Here is a 22,531-nt window from a genome sequence, read left to right on the forward strand (position 1 = left end):
AACTTCATGGACCCTATACAGGTTACAGAGGAGGAGGTTTTGCAAACCTGGGGCAAATTAGGGTGGATAAGTCTCCAGGTTCTGACAAAGAATTCTCTTGGGCCCTGTGGGAGGCAATGCAGAAATTGCCGGAGCCCTAGCAGAGATGTTTAAATCATCCTCAGCAACAGGAGGTACCTGAGGACTGGAGAATTGCCAATGTTGTTCAGTTGTAAATGTAAACCAGGAAATTATAGGCCATAAAATCTGATATCAGTTGTGGGAAAGTTATTGTGGAAGATATTCTAAGGGACTGGATATATAAATATTTGGACAGATGTGGATTGATTAAAGATAGTCAGCATGACTTCATACGTGGTAGATCATGCCTAACCAATCTTATAGAATTTTTTGAGGAAGTTACCAGGAAAGTGGATGAAGGCAAGACAGTAGATGTTGTCTACATGGACTTTAGCAAGGCTTTTGACAAGGTTCCAAATGGGAAGTTGGTCAATAAGGTTCTGTTGCTTGGCATTCAAGATGGGGTAGTAAATTGGATTAGACATTGGCTTTTTGGGAGAAGCAGAGATGGTTGCCTCTCTAAATGGAGTTCTGTGGCTAGTGGAGTGCCGCAGGGATTGGTGCTGGGTCTGTTGTTGTTTGTCATCTATGTCAGTGATCTGGATGATAAGGTGGCTAACTGGATCAGCAAATTTGCGGATGACACCAAGATTGGGGGTGTAGTGGAAAGTGAGGAAGGCTATCGTGGCTTGCAGAGGAATATGGATCAGCTGGAAAAATGAACTGAAAAATAGCAGATGGAGTTTAATGCAAATAAGTGCGAGGTGTTGCTCTTTAGTAGGACAAACCAGGGTAGGTCTTACACAGTGAATGGTAGAGCACTGAGGAGTGTGGTAGAAGAAAGGGATCTGGGAATACAGATTGCATTATTCATTGAGAGTGGCCTCATAGGTAGATCGTGTCTTAAAGAAAGCTTTTGGCACATTGGCCTTAAATCAATGTATTGAGGTCAGGAGATGGGATGTTATGTTGAATTTGTATTAGACATTGGTGAGGACTTGGAGTATTATTTGCAGTTTTGGTCACCTACCCGCAGGAAAGATGTAAATAAGTTTGAAAGAGTACAGAGAAAACTTACAAAGATGTTGCCGGGTCTGGAGGACCTGAGTTATAAGGAAAGATTGAATAGGTTAGGACTTTATTCCTTAGAATATAGAAGATTGAAAGCAGATTTAATAGAGATATACAAAATTCTGAGGGTTATAGATAGGTTAAATACAAGCAGACTTTTTCCACTGAGGTTGGGTGGGACTACAATCAGAGGTTATGGGTTAAGGGTGAAAGATGAAATATTTAAGGGGAACATGAGGGGAAACTCCTTCACTCAGAGGGTTGTGAGAGTGTGGAATGAGCTGTCAGTATAAGTGGTGCATACAAGCTCAATTTTTTTTTGTAATTTATTTTTTATTGAAGTTCATCATCAAACAAACATTTCCATAAGATGTATTTCAGAAACTGTACATATATATCATATAGTCATATTTGTCACAAATAAGCAATTTCCAGCATCTGCAGAATTCCTGTTGTCTACTATAAGCCTACTGACTCTCACAGCTATCTGGACTATTCCTCTTCTCACCCTGTCTCTTGCAAAAATGCCATCCCCTTCTCGCAATTCCTCCGTCTCCGCCGCATCTGCTCTCAGGATGAGGCTTTTCATTCTAGGACGAGGGAGATGTCTTCCTTTTTTAAAGAAAGGGGCTTTCCTTCCTCCACTATCAACTCTGCTCTTAAACGCATCTCCCCCATTTCACGTATATCTGCTCTCACTCCATCCTCCCGCCACCCCACTAGGAATAGGGTTCCCCTGGTCCTCACCTACCACCCCACCAGCCTCTGGGTCCAACATATTATTCTCCGTAACTTCCGCCACCTCCAATGGGATCCCACCACTAAGCATATCTTTCCCTCCCCGCCATCCCTCCCCACTGATCTCCCTCCTGGCACTTATCCGTGTAAGCGGAACAAGTGCTACACATGCCCTTACACTTCCTCCCTTACCACCATTCAGGGCCCCAAACAGTCCTTCCAGGTGAGGCAACACTTCACCTGTGAGTCGACTGGGGTGATATACTGCGTCTGGTGCTCCCGATGTGGCCTTTTATATATTGGTGAGACCCGACGCAGACTGGAAGACCGCTTTGCTGAACATCTATGCTCTGTCCGCCAGAGAAAGCAGGATCTCCCAGTGGCCACACATTTTAATTCCACATCCCATTCCCTTTCTGATATGTCTATCCACGGCCTCCTCTACTGTAAAGATGAAGCCACACTCAGGTTGGAGGAACAACACCTTATATTCCGTCTGGGTAGCCTCCAACCTGATGGCATGAACATTGACTTCTCTAACTTCCGCTAAGGTCCCACCTCCCCCTCGTACCCCATCTGTTACTTATTTTTATGCACACATTCTTTCTCTCACTCTCCTTTTTCTCCCTCTGTCCCTCTGAATATACCCCTTGCCCATCCTCTGGGTCCCCCCCCTTGTCTTTCTTCCCGGGCCTCCACATAATATTTATCCGAGGTATACACTTAGAGAAAGGTGAGGAAAGAAAACATATTCATTGACTTGTGAGAATAAAATCAGGCCTATGAGGTGCTATGTAGTTAAACCATTTTCCCAGTATGAATCAAATTGTTCCAACTTATGATTAACAGATGCTGTTACCTTCTCCATTTTGTAAATGTCCATTGTAATTTCCATCCATACATTTAAAGTTGGGCTCTCCTGTGATAACCATTTCCTGGTAAGTGTCTTTTTACCAGCCACCAGCAGTATATTCATTAAATATTTATTTCTTTTCAACCATTCTTGTGGTATATAAAGCTCAATTTCAAAGTTTAAGCAGGGTTATGGAAAGCTATGGTTCTGGTACAGATCGATAGGAACAGACGGTTTAAATGGTTTGGCATGAACTAGATGGGCCAAAGGGCTTTGTTACTGTGCTGTACTCCTCTATGATGATTACTCCATATATCCCTGCGGAGCACCACTAATCACAGACCTCCAACGAGAATAAGACCCACTCAACCACTATCCACTGCCTTCTATAAGCAAGCCAGTTCGGAATCTAAACAGCCAATTCACCATGGATCTTATGCATCTTAATATTCTGTATGAGCCTCACATGAGGTACCTTATCAAACACTTTACTAAAATCCATGTAGACAACATCTACAGCTCTACCTTTATCAATTGTCCCCATCACCACGTCAAAAAACTCAATCAAGTTATTAACACAATAATTGTTCTGCATAAAGCCATGCTCGCTCTCCCTAATTAGGCCATAGTTTTCCAAATGCTAATTAATCCTATCCCTAATACTTCTCCCCAGTAACTTCCCTACCACTGACATGAGACTCACTGGTCTATAGTTTCCAGGATTATTCTTGGTTCCCTTCTAGATTAATGGAACAACATTAGCTACTCACCAGTCCTCTGGGACATCGCCTGTGGCTAGAGATATTGGTCAAGATCTCAGCAATCTCCTCTCTTGACTCTATCAATTACCTGGGGTATCTTTCGTTAGGCCTTGGGACTGATCCACCTTAATGATCTTTAAGAGCCTCAGCACTACCTCCTCCTTTATCTCAAAATGCCCCACCATATCAATACACTCAGCACGAATCTCCCTATCCTCACCCTCCTTCTCTTTGGTAAAAACTGATGTAAAGTTCTCATTAAGGACGTCATGCATATCATCCACATCCAAGTAAATGTTTCCCCCTTTTCCTTCAGTGGTCCCATGCTCTCCCTAATTATTGTCTTGCTTTTGATATGTGTATCGAATATCTTGTGATTCTTTTTAATCCTTCTTGCCAAGGACTCTTCCAGGCCCCTCCTGGCTTTCCTAATACCTTTCTTGAGTTTTTTTCTAGCTTCAAGGGCTCAGATTGATTCCAAGTTCCTATGCTTTACATACTTGTTCTGTTTCTACTCGACTAAATTCATCACCTCTCTCGACATACAATGTTCTCTTAACTTGCCATCCTTGTCCTTCCTTCTGACTGGAACATACCTGTCCTGCACTCTGTGTGGTTGGTCTTTAACATCCTCCACATGTCTGATATGGACTTGCTCAAAAACAACTGCTCCCAAGTAACTCTCCTTTGTTCCTGCCTAATGTTTTCATAAATTGCCCAGCTCCAGTTGAATACTCTCCTACAGGGTCCACACTTATCCTTATCTATAGCTATCTTAAAACTTAAGATGTCGTGGTCACTGTTCCTTAACTGTTCAGCCACTGAATGGTCAGTCACCTGGCCAGACTCATTACCCAACATCAGGTCCATATTGATTTAAGAAACCATCCTGGGTTCTGCCCCATCTAAACTTCTTGCCCTTGGAAGTCCCAGCTTATATTAGAGAAGTTGAAGTCTCCCATGGCAACAACCCTATTGCTCTTAGACCTTTCCTTAATCTGCCTGCACTTCTGTTCCTCAATGTTTCATTAAATATTAGGGGGACTATAGTACAACCCCATCAGAGTGATGGCACCCTTCCTATTTTTGAATCCTACCCATGTGGACTCAGCGGACGAGCTCTCCGTTATGTTCCCTCTGAGTGCAGCTGTGATATTGTCCCTGATTAATAGTGCAACTCATCTACCTCTTTTACTTTCCTCTCTATCTTTTCTAACACATCAAAATGCTGGAACATTAGCATCCATTCCCATCCATCTCTCAACCAAGTCTCTGTAATGACTACAGCATTATAGTCCATGTAGTGATCCATGCTCTAAGTTCATCACCTTTACCCATTATACTCCTAGCATTAAAATGCTCACACTTCAAGCTATCCGTCCAGAGTTGGTTCAGGTGCCACTGACAGGGCTACTGCTGCTGTACCCTGATAGATCATCCCTCCAACAGTATCAAAAGGGGTATGCTTGTTGCTGAGGAGAACCCACTAAATGCTTACTCCCCTTACTTCCCTTGGCGGTCACTCATCTACTATTTGAAACCTGCACTCTGGCTGTGACCACCTCAGTAAAAGTTTCGGCTTTGAGGTTTCCAGCTCCTGATAGTCAGGACTACATCCAGTTCTGGATCCAATTCCTTGACCTTGTCAGTCAGGAGCTGAAGTTCGACTCACCTCCTGCAGACGTAGTCACTTCCTGCAGTCCCAGAGCTTACAGGAGCATTTCAACTACCATCCTGTTTACACTTGTTATACCTTTGGCTCTATCTTCTTGTTTAAGTTCTACAATCAACTAAATGATTCCAAAGGACTCAGCACCCTTACCCTCCGCCTGTTCATGCCGAATCTGTTGAGCCAAAGCCTCCCACTCTAACTCTAACCCACTACAACAATTGCCGCTCCCACAATGATCTTACCTCACTTCTTTTTATTGGCTGTTGCTAAGTTACTATTAACCCAAGCAATCTCTTGCTCCATAGACAAGTCCTGACAGACTCCAGTTGTTTATAAAACCTGGAGCAATAAGTCCACAAGGAACTGTCTCCAACTCACTCTGCAACCTGAAGGAGATGAAATGTCTATAACTGATCACATGGTTGAGGATGGACATGTGTAAGTCTCTTCATCTTAAGTAAATTCACAAGATTTTGCAAAATTGCTAAGAATGCTCCAATTTGATTCGTTGATGCCTTCACCATGGATAATGCTCCTCATAAGTTATCTAGCAGCTCATAAAGACAAAATGTTTTACAAGTACAAACATTTAATAGCACTGTTTTACTTCAGTTCACAGTTTTGGATGTAGTTTTCAGTGAAGCAAAAGCTTCTATGATGCAATTCTCAGTCAACAATGGAGCACCCAGTGCTGAGAATTAGAGAACAGTATTGAGAAACTCCTGTACTTGGCAGTCCTGTTTTTCAAATGGGACTTCAAAACAAAGCCCTATTTGCTTTCTTAGATGAATATAAAAGATCCTATGCTAAAAGATCCCAGGAGTTTTCTGCTTTCAAGTATTCATCCCTCAGCATCACTTGAATAGATGATCTGACCATTGTTTATTTGTGGGTGTTTGTGCAACCTCTGCAAAGTTCTTCTATTAGACTCTCACAACTTGCCAGTAACTTAGTTTATCTTCACGGATGATCTGTGTTTTCATATTTGCTCAGAAATCAGTGAAAATAAAATATGGTCTAGCCAAGTTGTTAGAGCCTAATAGAGGAACATTACAGAGGTCGCATGTGTTTGACAAGGCATGGATATGCCAATGATACTCCTGCGGGTGAGGCACTTCAACCTAGGTCAGCACTGTGGCCTGTGACCGGCAACAATGAATATCAATTGAGTCAGGTTTTATAAAAACAAACTAACATTTATTAAACTCTGCTCAACAATAGCAACATATTCAACAACTAATTTAACCGGAGGTTAACTGCGATACGGCTACTCTGGAATAGTTCTTAAAAGGGTAAATGTGAAAACAGTTCTTAAAGTGGTAAATTCGACCACAGTTCTTACAATGGTAAATTTGAAAGTCCAAGACATTTATACAGTCAATTAGGAGAGACTTTCCTGAAGTAAAGAATTCCTGGAAGATGTGACGTTACTGCTGATCTTAGCCGGAACCTGCCTTGTCTGCAGGATTCACAACAACGGAAATAAAATGGTTTAAAGGAACTGACCTTTTCCTCTGGAGAATACACACTGCACAACCTTTCCTACTTTAGCAGAGGTTATCTCATACAGGTCACTGTTTCTTCAACAAAGACTCAATAAAGGTCGATCCTCTCCAAAACCGCCGAACGATATCAGCTTTACTCAACTCGGTGAATTCCTGTACTTTGGTAAGGTCTTCACTCTCCAATACTACTTACAATAGAAAGTAGAACTCCACTTTAAAACGAAACTGCGCCATAAGATGAATATGCAGCATAACGGAGTAAGTAACACAAAACTAAACTGAAAACTAACTGCGTCACATCAGGGGTCTCCTTTATATACCTGTTGAGAACAGGTCATCGTGTGACCTCACTGACCTCCGCAAGACCATTACATCATGCTCATAAGATACTCGATTACATCATGGTCATAAGACAGTCACAAGACATCCATGGGGTATGTACAACTGCCTGTATTGATGGAAATAGGGTTTAGTGGACCATGTGGATTATGCTGATCTACTAAGCTTTATGGACAATTTAGCATCACCATAGAGTCAGTTTTGTATTGATGAAAACTGGTGGCAGGAGATTCTTGAAAAGGCCTTTCAGTTCACACACCTTGAGAGGACGCTTCTGTTTGGAGCTTGAGATGACTTGCCTTATGCGTTACCAGCAAATTTTGACCACAGTTTTGACCCCGAATGATAGCAACTTAGCTTTCAGCTATTTTACACCTGGTTCAAACTTAAAACAATTCTGATCCTAAACTAGATAAAATGGTAAAAAGGGAACAGAATTTAATCCTGCTTGGTTTTAATACTCCACACCTCTCTGGGTGCAGTAGGAATGAATGGGGTGTTATAGATTAATGTGAGGTTAAGGTTTCTTCCAATCTTTCATTATATTATGGTGGCCATACAGAAGCTCATGCTATTGGGCACCAATATTCAGGTATCCATGTCAGCAAATCATAGCATAATGCAGTCGAGATCTCTTGTCCCTTTATAGGTGTTGCTTGATTCCCTGAGTTTCTCCAATCGAATGTTTTTTTTTTCACACACAAGGTTCCAGCATCTGCCGTCTATTGTATTTCCATAATGTAACCTAACTTTGCTGGTTCTAAGTGGATTTCATCTGGACATTTAATTGACCACTGTTGCTAAACCACAGCACAAAGGTGTTTGCTTGTTGGTTCCAATGCAGAGTATAGCTTCAAAGCAAAGCCTCATGGCATCAGGTAACAGGCAGAAACTTAAAGTGCTCAATGCATCTCTCCTACTTTTTACATCTTCTTCACCGAGGAAGGTGTTCCAATAATTAGAATAGAAATGAAGTAAGAAGACAGACTTGTTTGGGAAACTCTTATCAACCATCAGAGGTTCGCTAATGTTTATTGTATAACCCTGCAGACAGAGTGATGTTTTTACAGGTTGTATAAATATCCCATTCTGTTGTATGGTTAAAACTTTGTAATCATGTAACACAGAAACAGGCCCTTTGACCCACCTAGTCCATGCCAGCTATCAAGAAACCAACAGAATTAAATCTCATTTTGAAGCGTTCAGCTGCTGTCTTCTGTGTTATTATATTCCTAGTGCCTGTCTGAATATTTCTTAAATATTGGGAGGGTGCTTGCATCCACCACTCCACAGGCAGTCCACACAAGATATCAAACACCCTTTGGTTGTAAAAGATCTTCTTCAAGTCTCCTCTAAACCTCTTATGCCTTTACCTTAGATAAGTTGAAACCAATCCAAAATATATCATAAGATACTCAGTAAAATTTCTGCTTATTGAAGGCAAAGCACATCAGAGACATGTGAGTTTCTTTTCAACCTCAAGCGTACGGTCTCTGTTATTGGTTGTAACCCTTCAGGCTCAGACTGAAAGGGTTAAGAGGAGGGATCCTGATGTGGCATTCATTGCTTTGATTGCCGCTCTGGCACTATTTTTCATTGTAGAAGTCTGTGTCAGATTTGGAATATCACTGCATCAATGATGCTTGTTTACATCAGAAGCAATACATAATACTTTCTGATGCCATATTGTCCCTTAAATCCACCCTTCCAGGCTTCTGTATTTCTAGTCAAATTAATAGGCAACTGCCACTGATGCGTTAAATTGCTTCTTGTTTTGTAGAAAAGACACAACTGCTAAAGTTATTACTGTAATTATGTTCTCAGAATCGTTGGAAAAACCTTCCTACTTTAATTTTTCATATTCCAAATAAATCTAACATATTTTGTCCATAAAATATTGCATGCATTATTTGTAATATTAATTTAATGTATGGCTTTACACCAGGCAGAATTACCTACACAAATTAGACCCTGAGGACTTCTTATAACTACATTGAAAAGAAAGTATTTAACATTCGGAATTTGTCCACAACTGATAATTTATTGGAACTCATCTGTAACAAGCCCTGGTACTGATTTATAAGTTGATTTGAAAAATAAATAAAAGTGATAGAAACCTACATTTGGTTTTAATGATAGACTGTTGCAGCGTGAAAAGTAAGAATATGAAACATTGCAAGGAAATTAGATATTATGCCCTGAAGACAACTACAGCTACTAGGCCATTAATTATTATATATTTATTATTAAAAATTTCTCTTCATGAGTGACTGCAGGATGTTCATGCAACTCAAGCTGTTGAATTCTGACATGAATGAAGTGGATAGAGCTCATTTGCTTCTTCATGCTGACAGAGCAAACGTCCAACAAAGGTTCATCACCTATTCTGGTGGAATATTCAATGCCAGCATAATGATATAGAACAGGTGACTACAGCATTAAGTAATTTGATGTTCATTATCTTTAAGGGATAGTAGATCAGATTTTTCTACAGTTTTAGGCAAAAAACATCCCGTCCTTGGAGGAACTAAATTCATCCACTTTACATGCATTTAAAGTCGTAAACACCATTGTGTTTAATGGCTTTCGAACGAAATCTGCTGAACTTTGATATGGTAATCACCCTCATGAATTTTCCTATTACACTTAATTTGGCAGTGTGAGGAGTCATGGAGGACAGCACATCCACACTTCAATATCTAAACTCGGTACCTGCTGATGGGACTTGCAAATTCTAAAGGTTTAAAAAATGGCTCTCACAGAATGAACTTTGCAGATTCCATTTCAAGTCCAAGGACAAAGAGAAAAAAAAACCTTTGCCTGAAATAACCAAATAATGAATGGGCTGCCAGTACTCCCTGCTGTGGCAATTTTGAGAGGGCGACATATTATATACCACCCTATTTGTGGTTGTGATGAGCTTCAGACATCCACCATTATTTATTGCAAGAAACTAGTAAAAAAAACATAGGTCACTGATCTAACTGATGCAGTTGACATTAATAAAGGAAAGGGTGGCCTTTGTACAACAACCCTAGTAAACATTCAAGGTAAATATTTTTTTCAAAATTACACCAAATATTTCTAAGCTGAGGTTTTTCTTTGTTTGAAAGACTAACCTCAGACATATTCAATTTTTGGATGATTCAGCTTGTCAGGATATAGAAAAATGAGCCAGGGGCCAGTAAAAGGACCAAAAAATACCAAAACATTTTGAAAACAGAATTTTAAAATGCATTTTGTAATTGAATACACCAGTGGCTTTCAATGCTACACCACTGCGAAGAACATGGAAAAAGAAACAGGGAAAAGGAACGTGTCACTAATTTCTTTCAAATAAATTCTTGCCCTTGACCAGAAACTTATCTGATCCAATTTTATTGCAGTTTAATGCACCACTAACTATTTCAAAATATTTTGCAGTCTTTATTACACAAAGCTTGGTAACCAAGGGCTCAATTGTATTTCAATAGGTAAGGCATCTTAAAGTCAAAGCTTTATGAAAATTTCTGTAACTGCTGAGATGTGGAATCTGCTGCCTGAAAGGGTGGTTGAAGCATATTCAAATTTATAAAATATAGCTGAAAAAGGAAAAAAAATGCGGAAGTTATGAAACTGGGCATCATTGTGCACTGCAAAAATTATAGTGGGATATAAACAGGATAGTGGAATGGGCAGAGGCATGGCAGATGAAGTTAAATTTGGAGAAATGTTAAGTGATGCATTTTGCTGGGTAGAATGAAGAGAGATTGCAGAATATTGTCTAAAGGTGTGCAGGAACAGAGAAAGTGTATATGCACCAGTTATTGGAAGTGGCAGGGAAGGTGATGAAATGGTTAATAAAATATACACAGTTCCCGGCTTTACTTATACAGATATAGAATAAAAAAAAACAATTCAAATATAACAAGGAAATCATGTTGATCTTTTATCAGAGACTCAACTGGAGCATTGTGTGCAATTATATTTGCCAGATTACTGAAACGATATGAAGCAATAAGATCCAAAAAAAGCATTGGAAGGTTCCTGAGATGAGTCACTGCAGTTCCAAGGTTAGAGAAGCTGGTGCTGTTTTCTTTGGGAAGAGAAGGATGAAGTGCATAAAGTAAAGGAGGCAGGGAGGCTGTTTTCTTTAGTGGAAGGGCTAAGTTTAGAGGTCACAGAAATAAACGAAAAGGGAAGAAAATCATGAAGAAATACGCTTTAATGCAACATGGTTAAAATCTGAACTGCACTGTATGAAGATGTCGTGGAATCATGTTCTGTTCTACCCTGCAAGAGAAAATCAATACAAGAAGAAAATTTTGCAAGACCCCATATAAAGGGTTGTCCAATCACAAACAAGAGAAAATCTGCAGGTGCTGGAAATCCATGCAACACACACAAAATGCTGGAACTCAGCAGGCCTGGCAGCATCTCTGGAAAAGAGTACAGTCGACTTTTTGAGCTAAGACCCTTCTTCAAGACTGGTAAGGGATGGGGAAGGTGCCACAATAAAAAAGTTGGAAGGGTGAGGGGAAGGAGGATAGCTAGAAGATGATTGGTGAAGCCCAGTGAGTAGGAAAGATGAAGGTCTGGAGACAAAGGAATTTAATAGGAGAGGAGAGTGGATCATAGGAGAAATGGAAGGATGAGGGGCAGCAGGGGGAGGTGATAGGCAGGTGCGTGGAGGCCAAGTCTCTGGATGCTTTCAAAAAAGAGATGGATAGAGCTCTTAAAGATAGCAGAATCAAAGGTTATGTGGATAAGGCAGGAAATGGATACTGATTGTGGATGATCAGCTATGATCACAGTGAATGGTGGTGCTAGCTCGAAGGGCCAAATGGCCTACTCTTGCACCTATTGTCTATTGTGAGAAGAGGTAAAAGGCCAGTGTGGGGAATAGAACAAAAGGGGAGGGGAAGGGAATATTGTTTTTACATGGAAGGAGAAATCAATATTCATGCCAACAGGTTGGAGGCTATCCAGAGAGAATATAAGGTATTGCTCCTCCATCTTGAGGGTGGCCTCTTTGTGGCACAAGAGGCTCTGGACTGACATGTTGGAATGAGAATGGGAATCAGAATTCAAACGTTTGGCCACTGAGAAGTTCCACTTTTGGCGGATGGAGCAGAGGTGCTCGATGAAGCGGAACCCAGTTAATGAAGGGTTTAATTGTAGAGGAGACCACTTTGGGAACATTGTACACAATACATGACCTCAACAGATTCCAGGAGAAATGTTGCCTCACCTGGAAGGACTGTCTGGGGCCCCGAATGGAGGGAATTATAGAGGGAATGAGCAAGCACAGAGGTGTTGGGGAGTAAAGATGTGTTTGGTGGTAGGGTCCCTTTGAAGATGGTGGAAGTTGTGGAGGATGATGCACTGAACGCAGAAGCTCATGGGGTGGCAGGTAAGGACAAGAGGAACTCTATCACTGTTAGGGTGGTGGAAAGAGTTGGGGAGCATTACCAGGGAAGGCTTGGAACATGGACTGTTCTACATGGCCAGTGAAAAGGCAGGTATTGCTGGGGCTCAAGTGGATGCCCATGGGTACCCCTTAAGTTTGGAAAAAAATGGGAGCAGGTAAATGAAAAATTGTTGAGAGTGAGCACAAGTTCTTCCAGACAGAAGCGGGTAGTTATGGTGGAGGGGAACTCGTTGGTTCTTTCATTGATTTTTTTTAAAATCCTAGTTAAATAAGTAATCATATATACATATATAAATATTATATAAAGAAAATGACAAGATTAGATATTTTTTGGGCTAAAAATGTTAATCATTTCTTCTTTCATAGATGGCGCCTGACCTGATGAGTGTTTCTATCTTTTTCAGTCTTTAATACATTGAAGTAGTCTGGGCTGTACTGAGACTATTCAGCAAAGCTAATAGCTCCTAATTTTTCTTCCAATAGAGGATATATGCCATGCACAAGTAGCAATATCATGAAGTATGCATTTGATGCCACATGCATGCAAAAAATAAGTTGCTGGGTAATTTCCTAATGGGTACAGTTTCACAAAGAAACAATGACTTGATCTGAAACAAGAGAAAATCTGCAGATAACGGAAATCCAAGCAACACATACAAAATGCTGGAGGAACTCAGCAAGCTAGGCAGCATCTGTGGAAAAGAGTACAGTCGACGTTTTGGGCCGAGACCCTCCACCAGGACTGGAGAGAAAAAAATAAGGATGAGGAGTCCAAGTTAGAAGATGGGGGGAGGGGGAGGAAAAACACAAGGTGATAAGTTAAACCGGGAGGGGAGTGAGGGGTGAGGTAAAGAGCTGGGAAGTTGATTGGTGGAACAAATACAGGGCTGTTGAAAGGGGAATCTTATAGAAGAAGACAGAAAACCATGGAAGAAAGAAAAGGGGGAGGAGCACCAGAGGGAGGTGATGGGCAGGGAATAGGGAATGGTGAAAGGGTGGGGGGGGGTGCATAGCCAGAAGTTCGAGAAATCAATGTTCATGCCATCAGATTGGAGGCTACCCAGATGAAATATAAGGTGTTGCTCCTTCAACCTGATTGGGGCCTCATTGCGACGGTATGTGGACTGGCATGTCGGAATGGGAATTGGAAGTGGAATTAAAATGAACAGCTACTGGGAGATCGAGCTTTTTCTGGCGGACAGAACTCCGTGCTTGGCAAAAGGGTTGGTTGGTAGAATTAGAGGAAATCTCTGGTAAGGAGTTGGTATGGATATGATGGTCAAACAACTTCCTTCCATACCTGAACTTACTTTATAAAACTGCCAGGGCATAGGATAAAACTATGAAAGTTATTAGATTTGTTAAGAGCTTGTACAGGTACAATTGACTGAACAGTTCTATACAGCCCACCTGTAAAATTCTTCAACTTTTGCTTTGATTAGATAAATATTATGCTCATATTATATCACAGCCAAGCATGAAACAGAGCAGCATAGCGTCTAATACTGTTGCCTCACGGCTCACAAAACCTGAATCTGGTCACGACCTTGAGGGCTGTCTGTGTGGAATTTGCACATTCTCCCGGTGATGGAGCAATTTTTTTCTGACATCTTGGTTAATAGATTACTGTATATTACCTCTGATAGAATGGATGGCAGGAGAAATGGTGGGTACTGGGAAGTGGCAGGAGAAATGATGTGGATAGGTGTTTGATGGCCACTGTAAATAGAGTGAGCTAAAGGTTATGATTCTGACTGGTCCAACTGTATGGGGGGGGGAGTCAAAATCTAGCCTAGGTTGATGAGAAATCACTTCATGCTGAGCAACTGGTCTATTTATCATTTACTTCTGTAAAAAAAAAACTCAGTTTTCATCTCCAGAAATGAAATTTATATCTAGGTTAACTAGAGCAAATAGGGTGTTTGAATAAGATGAATTGGTAGGACACGTCTCACCAGCAGATTTTGGTGGCAGGTGAGAGAAATAGAAATAAAAGCATGACTTCAGTGCTCCTGCAGCCTCTCTAAAGTTGGAGTTGAGGTACCCTAAACATGGAGTGTGAAAAGAGTTTTTAACCCACACCATAGGATAAGAAACGAAGATTATTCAAATTCCTCAGCATCAACATCCCATCATATTATGGAATACCAATTACCACACAATTACCATGAGCAGGAGGTACAGAAACTTCTAAAGTCCCACACCCCCAGGTTCAAGAGCAGCTACCTCCCTTCAACCACTTAGTTCTTAAATTAACTGGCGCAACCCTAATCACTAGAGTTTAGCAACATAACGGCTCTTTACACTAAAATGACCTTTTGGTTGTATTTGTATTTTTTCATGTAAAAATTATTTATAACTTATGCTTTTCTTGTGAATATTGTATATCTGATGCTTAGTGCCTGAGATGCTACTGCATGTAAGCTTTCATTGTTCTTGTGCTTATGATTATAAACTTTACTTTTTATAAAGGCATTTAATATTGGTGTGATGTGTGATGGAACAATGCAGAAAACTGAACAGATGTGAGGATGTTGAAAGGACATCAGCCTCATTCTAATGGCCTATTATTCATATTGATTCTGACTGAAATAATGTGTAAGATTATGCTACTATATTCACATTACCAATAAGCAAATTATTTTTATGTTGTTTGAAATTATTTCAGGGTTATTTGTTTGGCTTAATCCTGCTCTTTTTTTTCTTTCAAGGATGTAATTAACTCCAGTAAAATGTCCCAGTGATCAAACGCAATCTGAAAATTGTGACCATCTTTTAGGTAAGTAGTAGGAATGGGAAGTGCAAATAACCTTTCATCTGCTATTCAGAGTACAGACTCCTTTTCAAAATTGATCAGTGAATCATAGGGGTAAAAGGACAGCATAAATTTATACATGTAGTTTTCCTATAAGGAACAAACACTTTCAAATCATGAAACTTAAAATAGTGCTGTAAATATCACTGGAATAGGAATAATTATCAAATAAGTTTATTCATTTTCCCCCAAGAGTCTTGATCAAATAGCCAAAACATTTTTGAAAAGCTGGAAATACAATTATTGATTTAAATTACTTTTGTGTGCAATAAGACATATTTTGGAGTGAATCCAGTGCAAAATTGCACCTGAACTTTCAAATTATCACAGCTGAGGAAAACAAAACGCCTTTACATCAGTCGTGCAACATCTATATTGCAACAATGCCCACACAAATATCTGAATTTGTCATTCTTTGGAATGCATTTTAAAACTTGAAAGTAGATATTAATGGAAATTATTGGTAAATTACCAGCTAGTGAGAATGCAGGATCATAACAGAAGTAATCCATCGTGTTCATTCACACCCTCATTTAAAATGCAGCAATATCCACATAGATAAGATTTATATTACGTGTATATTGACCACAAATACAATTGTTGAAGATCCAATATTTTAAACTCTGTTTAACTTGTTCATACCTTGTATTAAAAATATCTGGCATATAAACAGCGATAACTAAGTGGATGTCAATTCCTCCTACAAATTTAAATAAATCCAAGGAAAATATACTAATTGCAAAAAATTGAAACTTAGTATGATGCTTTACACTATTTCTTTTTGTAATAGAAAGCCCCCAAACTCTGAAACAGTGAAAAACAAATTAAAAAATAAACATTAAGCATTAAAAATAATTTATGCAAAAACAGAATGATATAATTGTTATAACACAAATTTGGTTTTGGTGTGGGATAGGGTAGGGACCAGTGCAACATCTTTGTACTTTCCCGGTTTCTTTGACTTCTGCTCTTAATAAAAAGGTAACCAGTAGGCTTAGCTGAGACACTGTGAAGAACAAAAATGTTTTGGCAATATATGGCAATTATGACAGTCATTTTTGTGAACTAGTATAAATTAAATACAATGAAGAATTCTTGATCTAGCTAGGGTCACTACTGAATGAAAGTTTCATGGTATTCCTTACTGTAACTATATAATTTAATGTACATTTTCAAACTGCATGCCCCACACTTGCTGTGGATTGATTCAGGAACCCAGTACAAACAAGTTGCATCAAGTATATTTGAAGGGCATATATATTTATGATAAATAACAATTTTAAATACTACCACACTACAATTATTTCAATTAAATTGTGCACACACATATAATTAAAAAACACATACATTTTGTCATAACTGATATATTTGTAATTTCCGTTGAATAAAAAGAAATAGCAAAACACAAATGTGATTCATTTACAAAACTTAAAAAGCACAGGCCACTGCTCAGAATTCAAACAAAGACAAAGCACAGAGGGACCAAGTGAAAGTACTGTAATTCAAAAGTCTGGAATTTTATACGCATTATTAGTAAACAATCATTGTGATAGTTATGGAAAACATAGTCCAAGCTTTACATTGTTCCCTTTTATCACATTTGTATAGTTCATATTTTTTCCAGCTTTGATCATATTTTTCTCATCGTACAACTAGTCATCAGTTGCATTAATAGTAGGCATACAAGTGCACTTATGCAGAATGTCCTGTCAAGGCCAACCAGTGATGGCAATGCCCAATCAAATCAGAAGCAAAAACCAATGTGGGCTCTACACCCTCTCTGAAGTAGGTCTCATTTGCCTTTTCCGGATTTTATTCCGAATGTCAGTCAGTGAAGGCAGCCTAATTATGTCCTTGTTTTTGCTGTAAATATTCAGGAAGATACCAATGAGGACCAGAAGACCTGACCATATATAGCTTGAAGAGAAAAAAATATATATAATTAATATAGCACTTGCAGTGATTTACAAGCTGAAGCTTTGGTATGCCATATCAATGTTAATAGCACCGGTTTAACTGGTAGTATTTATTATCACACTTAAAATTACATCAAAAATGGACTCAGTTGCATCATTCAGATCAGCCTTTCAACTTTGTTTTCAACTACAATAGCAATAAGTAAGAAAATATAAATAAATTAAGATAGTTTCAGCCCACCGTGAGTCTGCTCAAAATGAATGGGAGTGTGATCAGAGAAAGAAAACAATGTAAAAATAGCAGAGGAAGATAAGTAAATATAAGAAAAATGTCTTCAGTGGTCAAATGTCAATGAGAACATGACAACTGTTTGCAGTCTACCCCTCTCTCTGATGATCCAATTAAAACCAAAAGTTGCTGCACTAATGTAACACTGCTTGTGTTTGTTTTGCTGTCTTTAGAATGATATAGCAGCATAATAATGACAAAATTAATATAGGCTAAAGAAAAACAATTTAGTAATAGTCGTATAATATGCTAATTAAAGAAATTCAGAAGTTACTGTGGCCTAAATTTACAAATAGAGCACTGCATTTAACTAGAGTCAATGATAAAAAATATATACACCAGATGTTGTTAACAAGGGACAAAGTACAAATTCTAAAAAGTGTGGCTGCTGTACAAGTTACTGGTCATTGGACCAAGTCTCTTAGATTCCATGCATCCATAATTCAAGTTATCAGAACAAGTTCAGTGTTTTAGAAAACAGATTTTACAAAATGACCCAGACAAATATAATGAAGAGTGTAAATACCACAAGAAAATTTTGAATTAGGCAATTAGGAGCAAATGATGCAACATTTTCATCCTTAAGGCAAACCTGTATAAAGTTTCTGGTGCAAGATGTTTTGAAATAGTTTTGAGGGAGAATAAATGCTTTCCTAGAGAGAATGAACTTGCTGAGAGATTTGGGAAAATAGGCAGAATTACCTATGAAAACAACTGAACATAATCAGTGTTAGCCATTCCAGTTCCTGCTCTATTGTACATAATTGGGGTTCTTGAGCACTGTGGGGAGAACCTCAACTTTGATACTGGACTGCATTACTGCTTCTGAGATCTCATATACATATCAGTCTCATATACATATCAGTTTCATACATGAAAGATTTACTTACTGCAAAGTAAAAGGCTTTGAAAAGAAGAGAAATGAAAGACCAATGGTCATTGCTTTTCTTCCTGTGGTTACTACAAAGAAAGAAACATAGAGGTCAACTCCATTATGGACTTGAAACTTCTTAACCCAATGTTCTGAATGTTTCTCTGACAAGTGAAATAGTTAATTAGCAATCTGACACATTTGTGATTTTACAATGAATAACTCTATACATCTTATCAGTGAAGGATTTCTTTTTCTAAAAAAATGCAAATATAATTTACAACACCAGATACACAGTAATGGTGCAAACTATTTCAAACTCTCCTTAGTGAAGATTAGTACGAGATTGTAGGAATAAAGAAATACAAACATTTAATGAAGAAAACAGGCTTGCATGCTCTCCTAAAGGAATAATAAAACATTCACTAATGTATAGTCAATACTGCAAAACTGGAAATATAGCAGCCAATATGCAGTTAACCACAAAGAAGAACATGATTGGCACAGATACACCATTCTTATGTTATTGATTGAGAGACAAAGACTAGCCCTGACTTACTCTTCTTCAATAGAGTGCCATGGGACCTTTCATTTCCACTGAGTCAGCAGGACCAGAGTTAACTGTTGCAGGTGAAAGGCAACAGTTCCAATACTGCAGCCCCCTGCTCAATATTGCATTTGCATGTCAGCTACATTTTTCAGATCAAGTTTCAGGTGTGGGACCAGCAATCCAGAAACAGAAATGCTACCCACTGAATTAGAGTCTGTGTCAACTTAGAGCAAGGGTAGTATTAATGGTTTCAAAATGAAGAAGCAGGAATTGGGCATTTGCCCTCTTATGCTTACTCCACCATCTTGGTTCATCTTCTACTTCAGCCAAGTCACTACTCTGCAATGACCTGACATCCCTTTGTTCCTTTAATATCTAAAAGTCCGTGATAACATCCTTGAATATGCACAAGAGGTAGCACCTAGGATGGAGATGGAGAAGTTCAGAGATTCACTACTCTCTGGTTGAAGAAAATTTTTTTTCCCCATCTCTGTGATTATTTCACCTTGAGACTATGACTCCTTGTACCACAAACAGTGCCAGGGAAACATCAACTACTTCATCAACCTGAGATTTCTTTTATGCACTTTAATGAGATACTCTGATACTACAATTTCTGAAGAGTATAGACATGGTCTACTGAATTTCTCCTTACATGAACAATTGACATCCCAGATATCAATGACGAACCCTCGCTGACCTCCATTTATCACAAGTACCTACCTCCTTACGTAGGAGGACCAGACATATACACATTTTTCTGGATGCAATCTCACCAGGGCTCTACATTATTAAAGCAGGATGTCTCTATTCTAAACTCAAAACTTTCTTTCAATTAAAGGCGAACATATCATTCGCTTCCTGATTTTGATCATTAACATTCAGTGATTTGGGTAGTTTCCGTGGAGGAGATACAGGCCCCTCTCTAAAGACCACACCTCCCAACCTCTCACCATTTAAAAACAATTCATTTTTCCCCAATTTTCTTTTTATCGAATGGCATTACTTTGCATTTATTCTATCTACTGTCACCTTGCCCATCCTCTTAGTTTGGTGATATCACTCTGAAAGTCTCTGCATACGTTTTTTGCATCATCAGCAAATATTAATATATTACACTTGAAGCCTTTATCCAACTCACTGATATAGACTGTGAGCGGTGGGGGGGAGGGGGGTGCACATCAATACAGTACTGTGACATTCCCTTGGTTACAGTTCCCCACATTGAAGATCAACCATTTACCTTGACTCTACTTTCTTTCCATTAACTAAGTCTTAATCCATGACAGTATATTACCCTTAAAATCATGGAGTCATGCTTTAATAATCTTGTGTAGGATTTATCTTAAGTTTCTCAACGTCCAAGTACACTATACCTACCAATAAAAATTTCAACAGATTTGTGAAAAACATGATCTTTCATTCATCAAAATGCATCAAGTCTGCTCAATGCTATTATTATTTTCTAATTATGTCCTTAACAATGAATAGCAGCATTAAATGTACTAAGTGATTACCTGCTTTCTCTCTCCCTCCTTATTTTTAAATAGTAGGGTACATTTGTCACCTCTCCAAACAGTTGGAAGCATTGAAGAGCCAATGTAATTTTGAACTGTGACAACGAGTTAATTGACCAGCTCCAACTTCACCACCTTCATAACCCAAATGCAGGTTATCAGGTCCAAGAGGTCTATTCCCTGTCAGTTTTATTATCTTCACCAATACTGATCTCCAATCCAACATTACTTTGAACCCTGGAGCACATCCTCAGCGGCTGTGCAAGGGCACTTGGTGAGGGACGGTACAGGTGGAGGCATGATCAGGTCCTGAAGACCATCGCTGAAGCCGTCAGCGCAGGAGTTGAGTGGGCGAAGCGGTCCCGACCCTCCAAGCAGACCATTGCCTTTGTCAGAGCTGGGGAGCAGCCAATACCTGCCAAAAGAACATCTGCAGGCATTCTGACCTCTGCAAGGGACTGGCAACTGTTGGTGGACCTCAAAGGGCAGCTGAAGTTCCCCAACCATATCGCAGCCACCACCCTGCGACCAGACATTGTCCTTGTGTCTGAGTCGACTAAGCAAGTGGTGCTGCTGGAGCTGACAGTCCCATGGGAAGATAGCTTGGAAGAGGCCAATGAAAGGAAGCTCTCCAAGTACGTAGGACTGGTCAGCAACTGTCAGCAGGCTGGATGGACAGCGAGGTGACTCCCTGTGGAGGTTGGTTGTAGGGGATTCGTAGCCCGTTCTTTAGTTAGAGCCTTCAGCATTTTGGGCATCGAGGGAGAGAGGAAGAGGAGAGCCATCCGCAGTACCACCGATGCGGCAGAGAGGGCCTCAAGATGGCTGTGGCTCAAAAGAGGGGAGCCATGGAGTCATAAGTAGCTAGCCATCTGGACACAAGCTGGGGTCTGATCAGCCCCGGCTGGGTCACCTGGAGGAGGTTGTATGATGTTGAAAGATCCGAAACACCCGATGATTCCAGGAACATCACTGAAGATGTGTCCAGAAGCATCAATAGATGTATGTACACAGTATGTTATTTACATATGGTCCCTTTTTCCTCGAGATGTCTTATTGTACAAAAGGACTTGCAGAGACTTCGAAACAGGGTAATGCGAATCTCATAAAACTAAAAGCCTTTTGCAAGGAAGAATGGGCGAAAATCCCCCAAACAAGAATTGAAAGACTCTTAGCTGGCTACAGAAAGCATTTGCAAGCTGTGATACTTGCCAAAGAGGGTGTTACTAAGTTTGACCATGCAGGGTGCCCAAACTTTTGCTTTGGGCCCCTTTCCTTTTTTGTTATTTTGAAACTGTAAAAGATGGAAATAAAAAAGTAATCTTGCTTTAAATATTAAAGAAATGTGTCATCTTTAACTTTATTCCTCTTTTTGAAAATCAGGTCATCTTTTACTCGCTGAGCTATTCACAGTAGCAAAAATTTTGACCAGGGGTGCCCAAACTTCTGCATGCCACTGTATGTGTTTGAAAACCAACAAATCTGAGCAGATTGACCTTTATACAGGAGATGTGCTGATATATTCTGTTAAACAAGCATAGCAACATAGAACAAAAATATTCCCCAGTTCATCTTTGACATGTTGAGATCTCTTAATATAATTCATATGATTCTTGCATGTCCATGTAATATAGCAATATAGAATAGGGTTGTGTATGAAATGACTGCCATATGTTACTACCTCTCCTCTCCCATTCAACCACCTGGGCCAACTCTAAAGCTTGCTACCACCAAACTTCCAGATATGAACAGTAACAATCTCAAATCTGGATTAAGTGGTTAAATGTGTCTAAGCACAAAACTACTGGAGAAAATGCTACCAGGATCTACTTCTCCAAGTGTAAACTACTTATTGTGATACTTAAACGAGCAGCTTTCTAATACGGCCACGTGACAGAAACTTGAAGTTAACTTTCCTGAATACTTATTTTTCAGGCAGCTATACCTCTGAACAGTTTTACTTTCAGGCAGCATTAATGTCTTTCTAAGATAGTGACTATGCGAAAGAACAGTCACTTGTGGATGGACATTTCTGTGGTCTTTCAATGGCCTAACTTTTGGTTTTGTCTGTACTTCTATCCCTAAGCAGTAATGAATAACCAGTACAGGCTTATTCCAAGCTAATTGTTAGCCATGAAGGAATATGAAAAATGTCAAGAAGAGT

General features: G+C 39.5%; 1 protein-coding gene across 1 annotated transcript in view; it reads right to left on the bottom strand.

The window, feature by feature from the left end:
• Window positions 1-15,382: 15,382 nt before the first annotated feature.
• slc35b3 (solute carrier family 35 member B3) overlaps window positions 15,383-22,531 on the bottom strand; it is a 55,809-nt gene continuing 48,660 nt past the window's right edge. The window contains exons 8-9 of the mRNA XM_063055638.1: window positions 18,320-18,389; window positions 15,383-17,141 (exon numbers count right to left, since the gene is read on the bottom strand). Of these exons, the coding sequence (XP_062911708.1) occupies window positions 16,994-17,141; window positions 18,320-18,389 (218 nt within the window). The 3' untranslated portion in view covers window positions 15,383-16,993. The remainder of the gene's footprint in view (window positions 17,142-18,319; window positions 18,390-22,531) is intronic.

This window comes from Mobula hypostoma, chromosome 1 (genome assembly GCF_963921235.1).
Source record: "Mobula hypostoma chromosome 1, sMobHyp1.1, whole genome shotgun sequence".
In the NCBI taxonomy this organism is placed as follows: Eukaryota; Metazoa; Chordata; class Chondrichthyes; order Myliobatiformes; family Myliobatidae; genus Mobula; species Mobula hypostoma.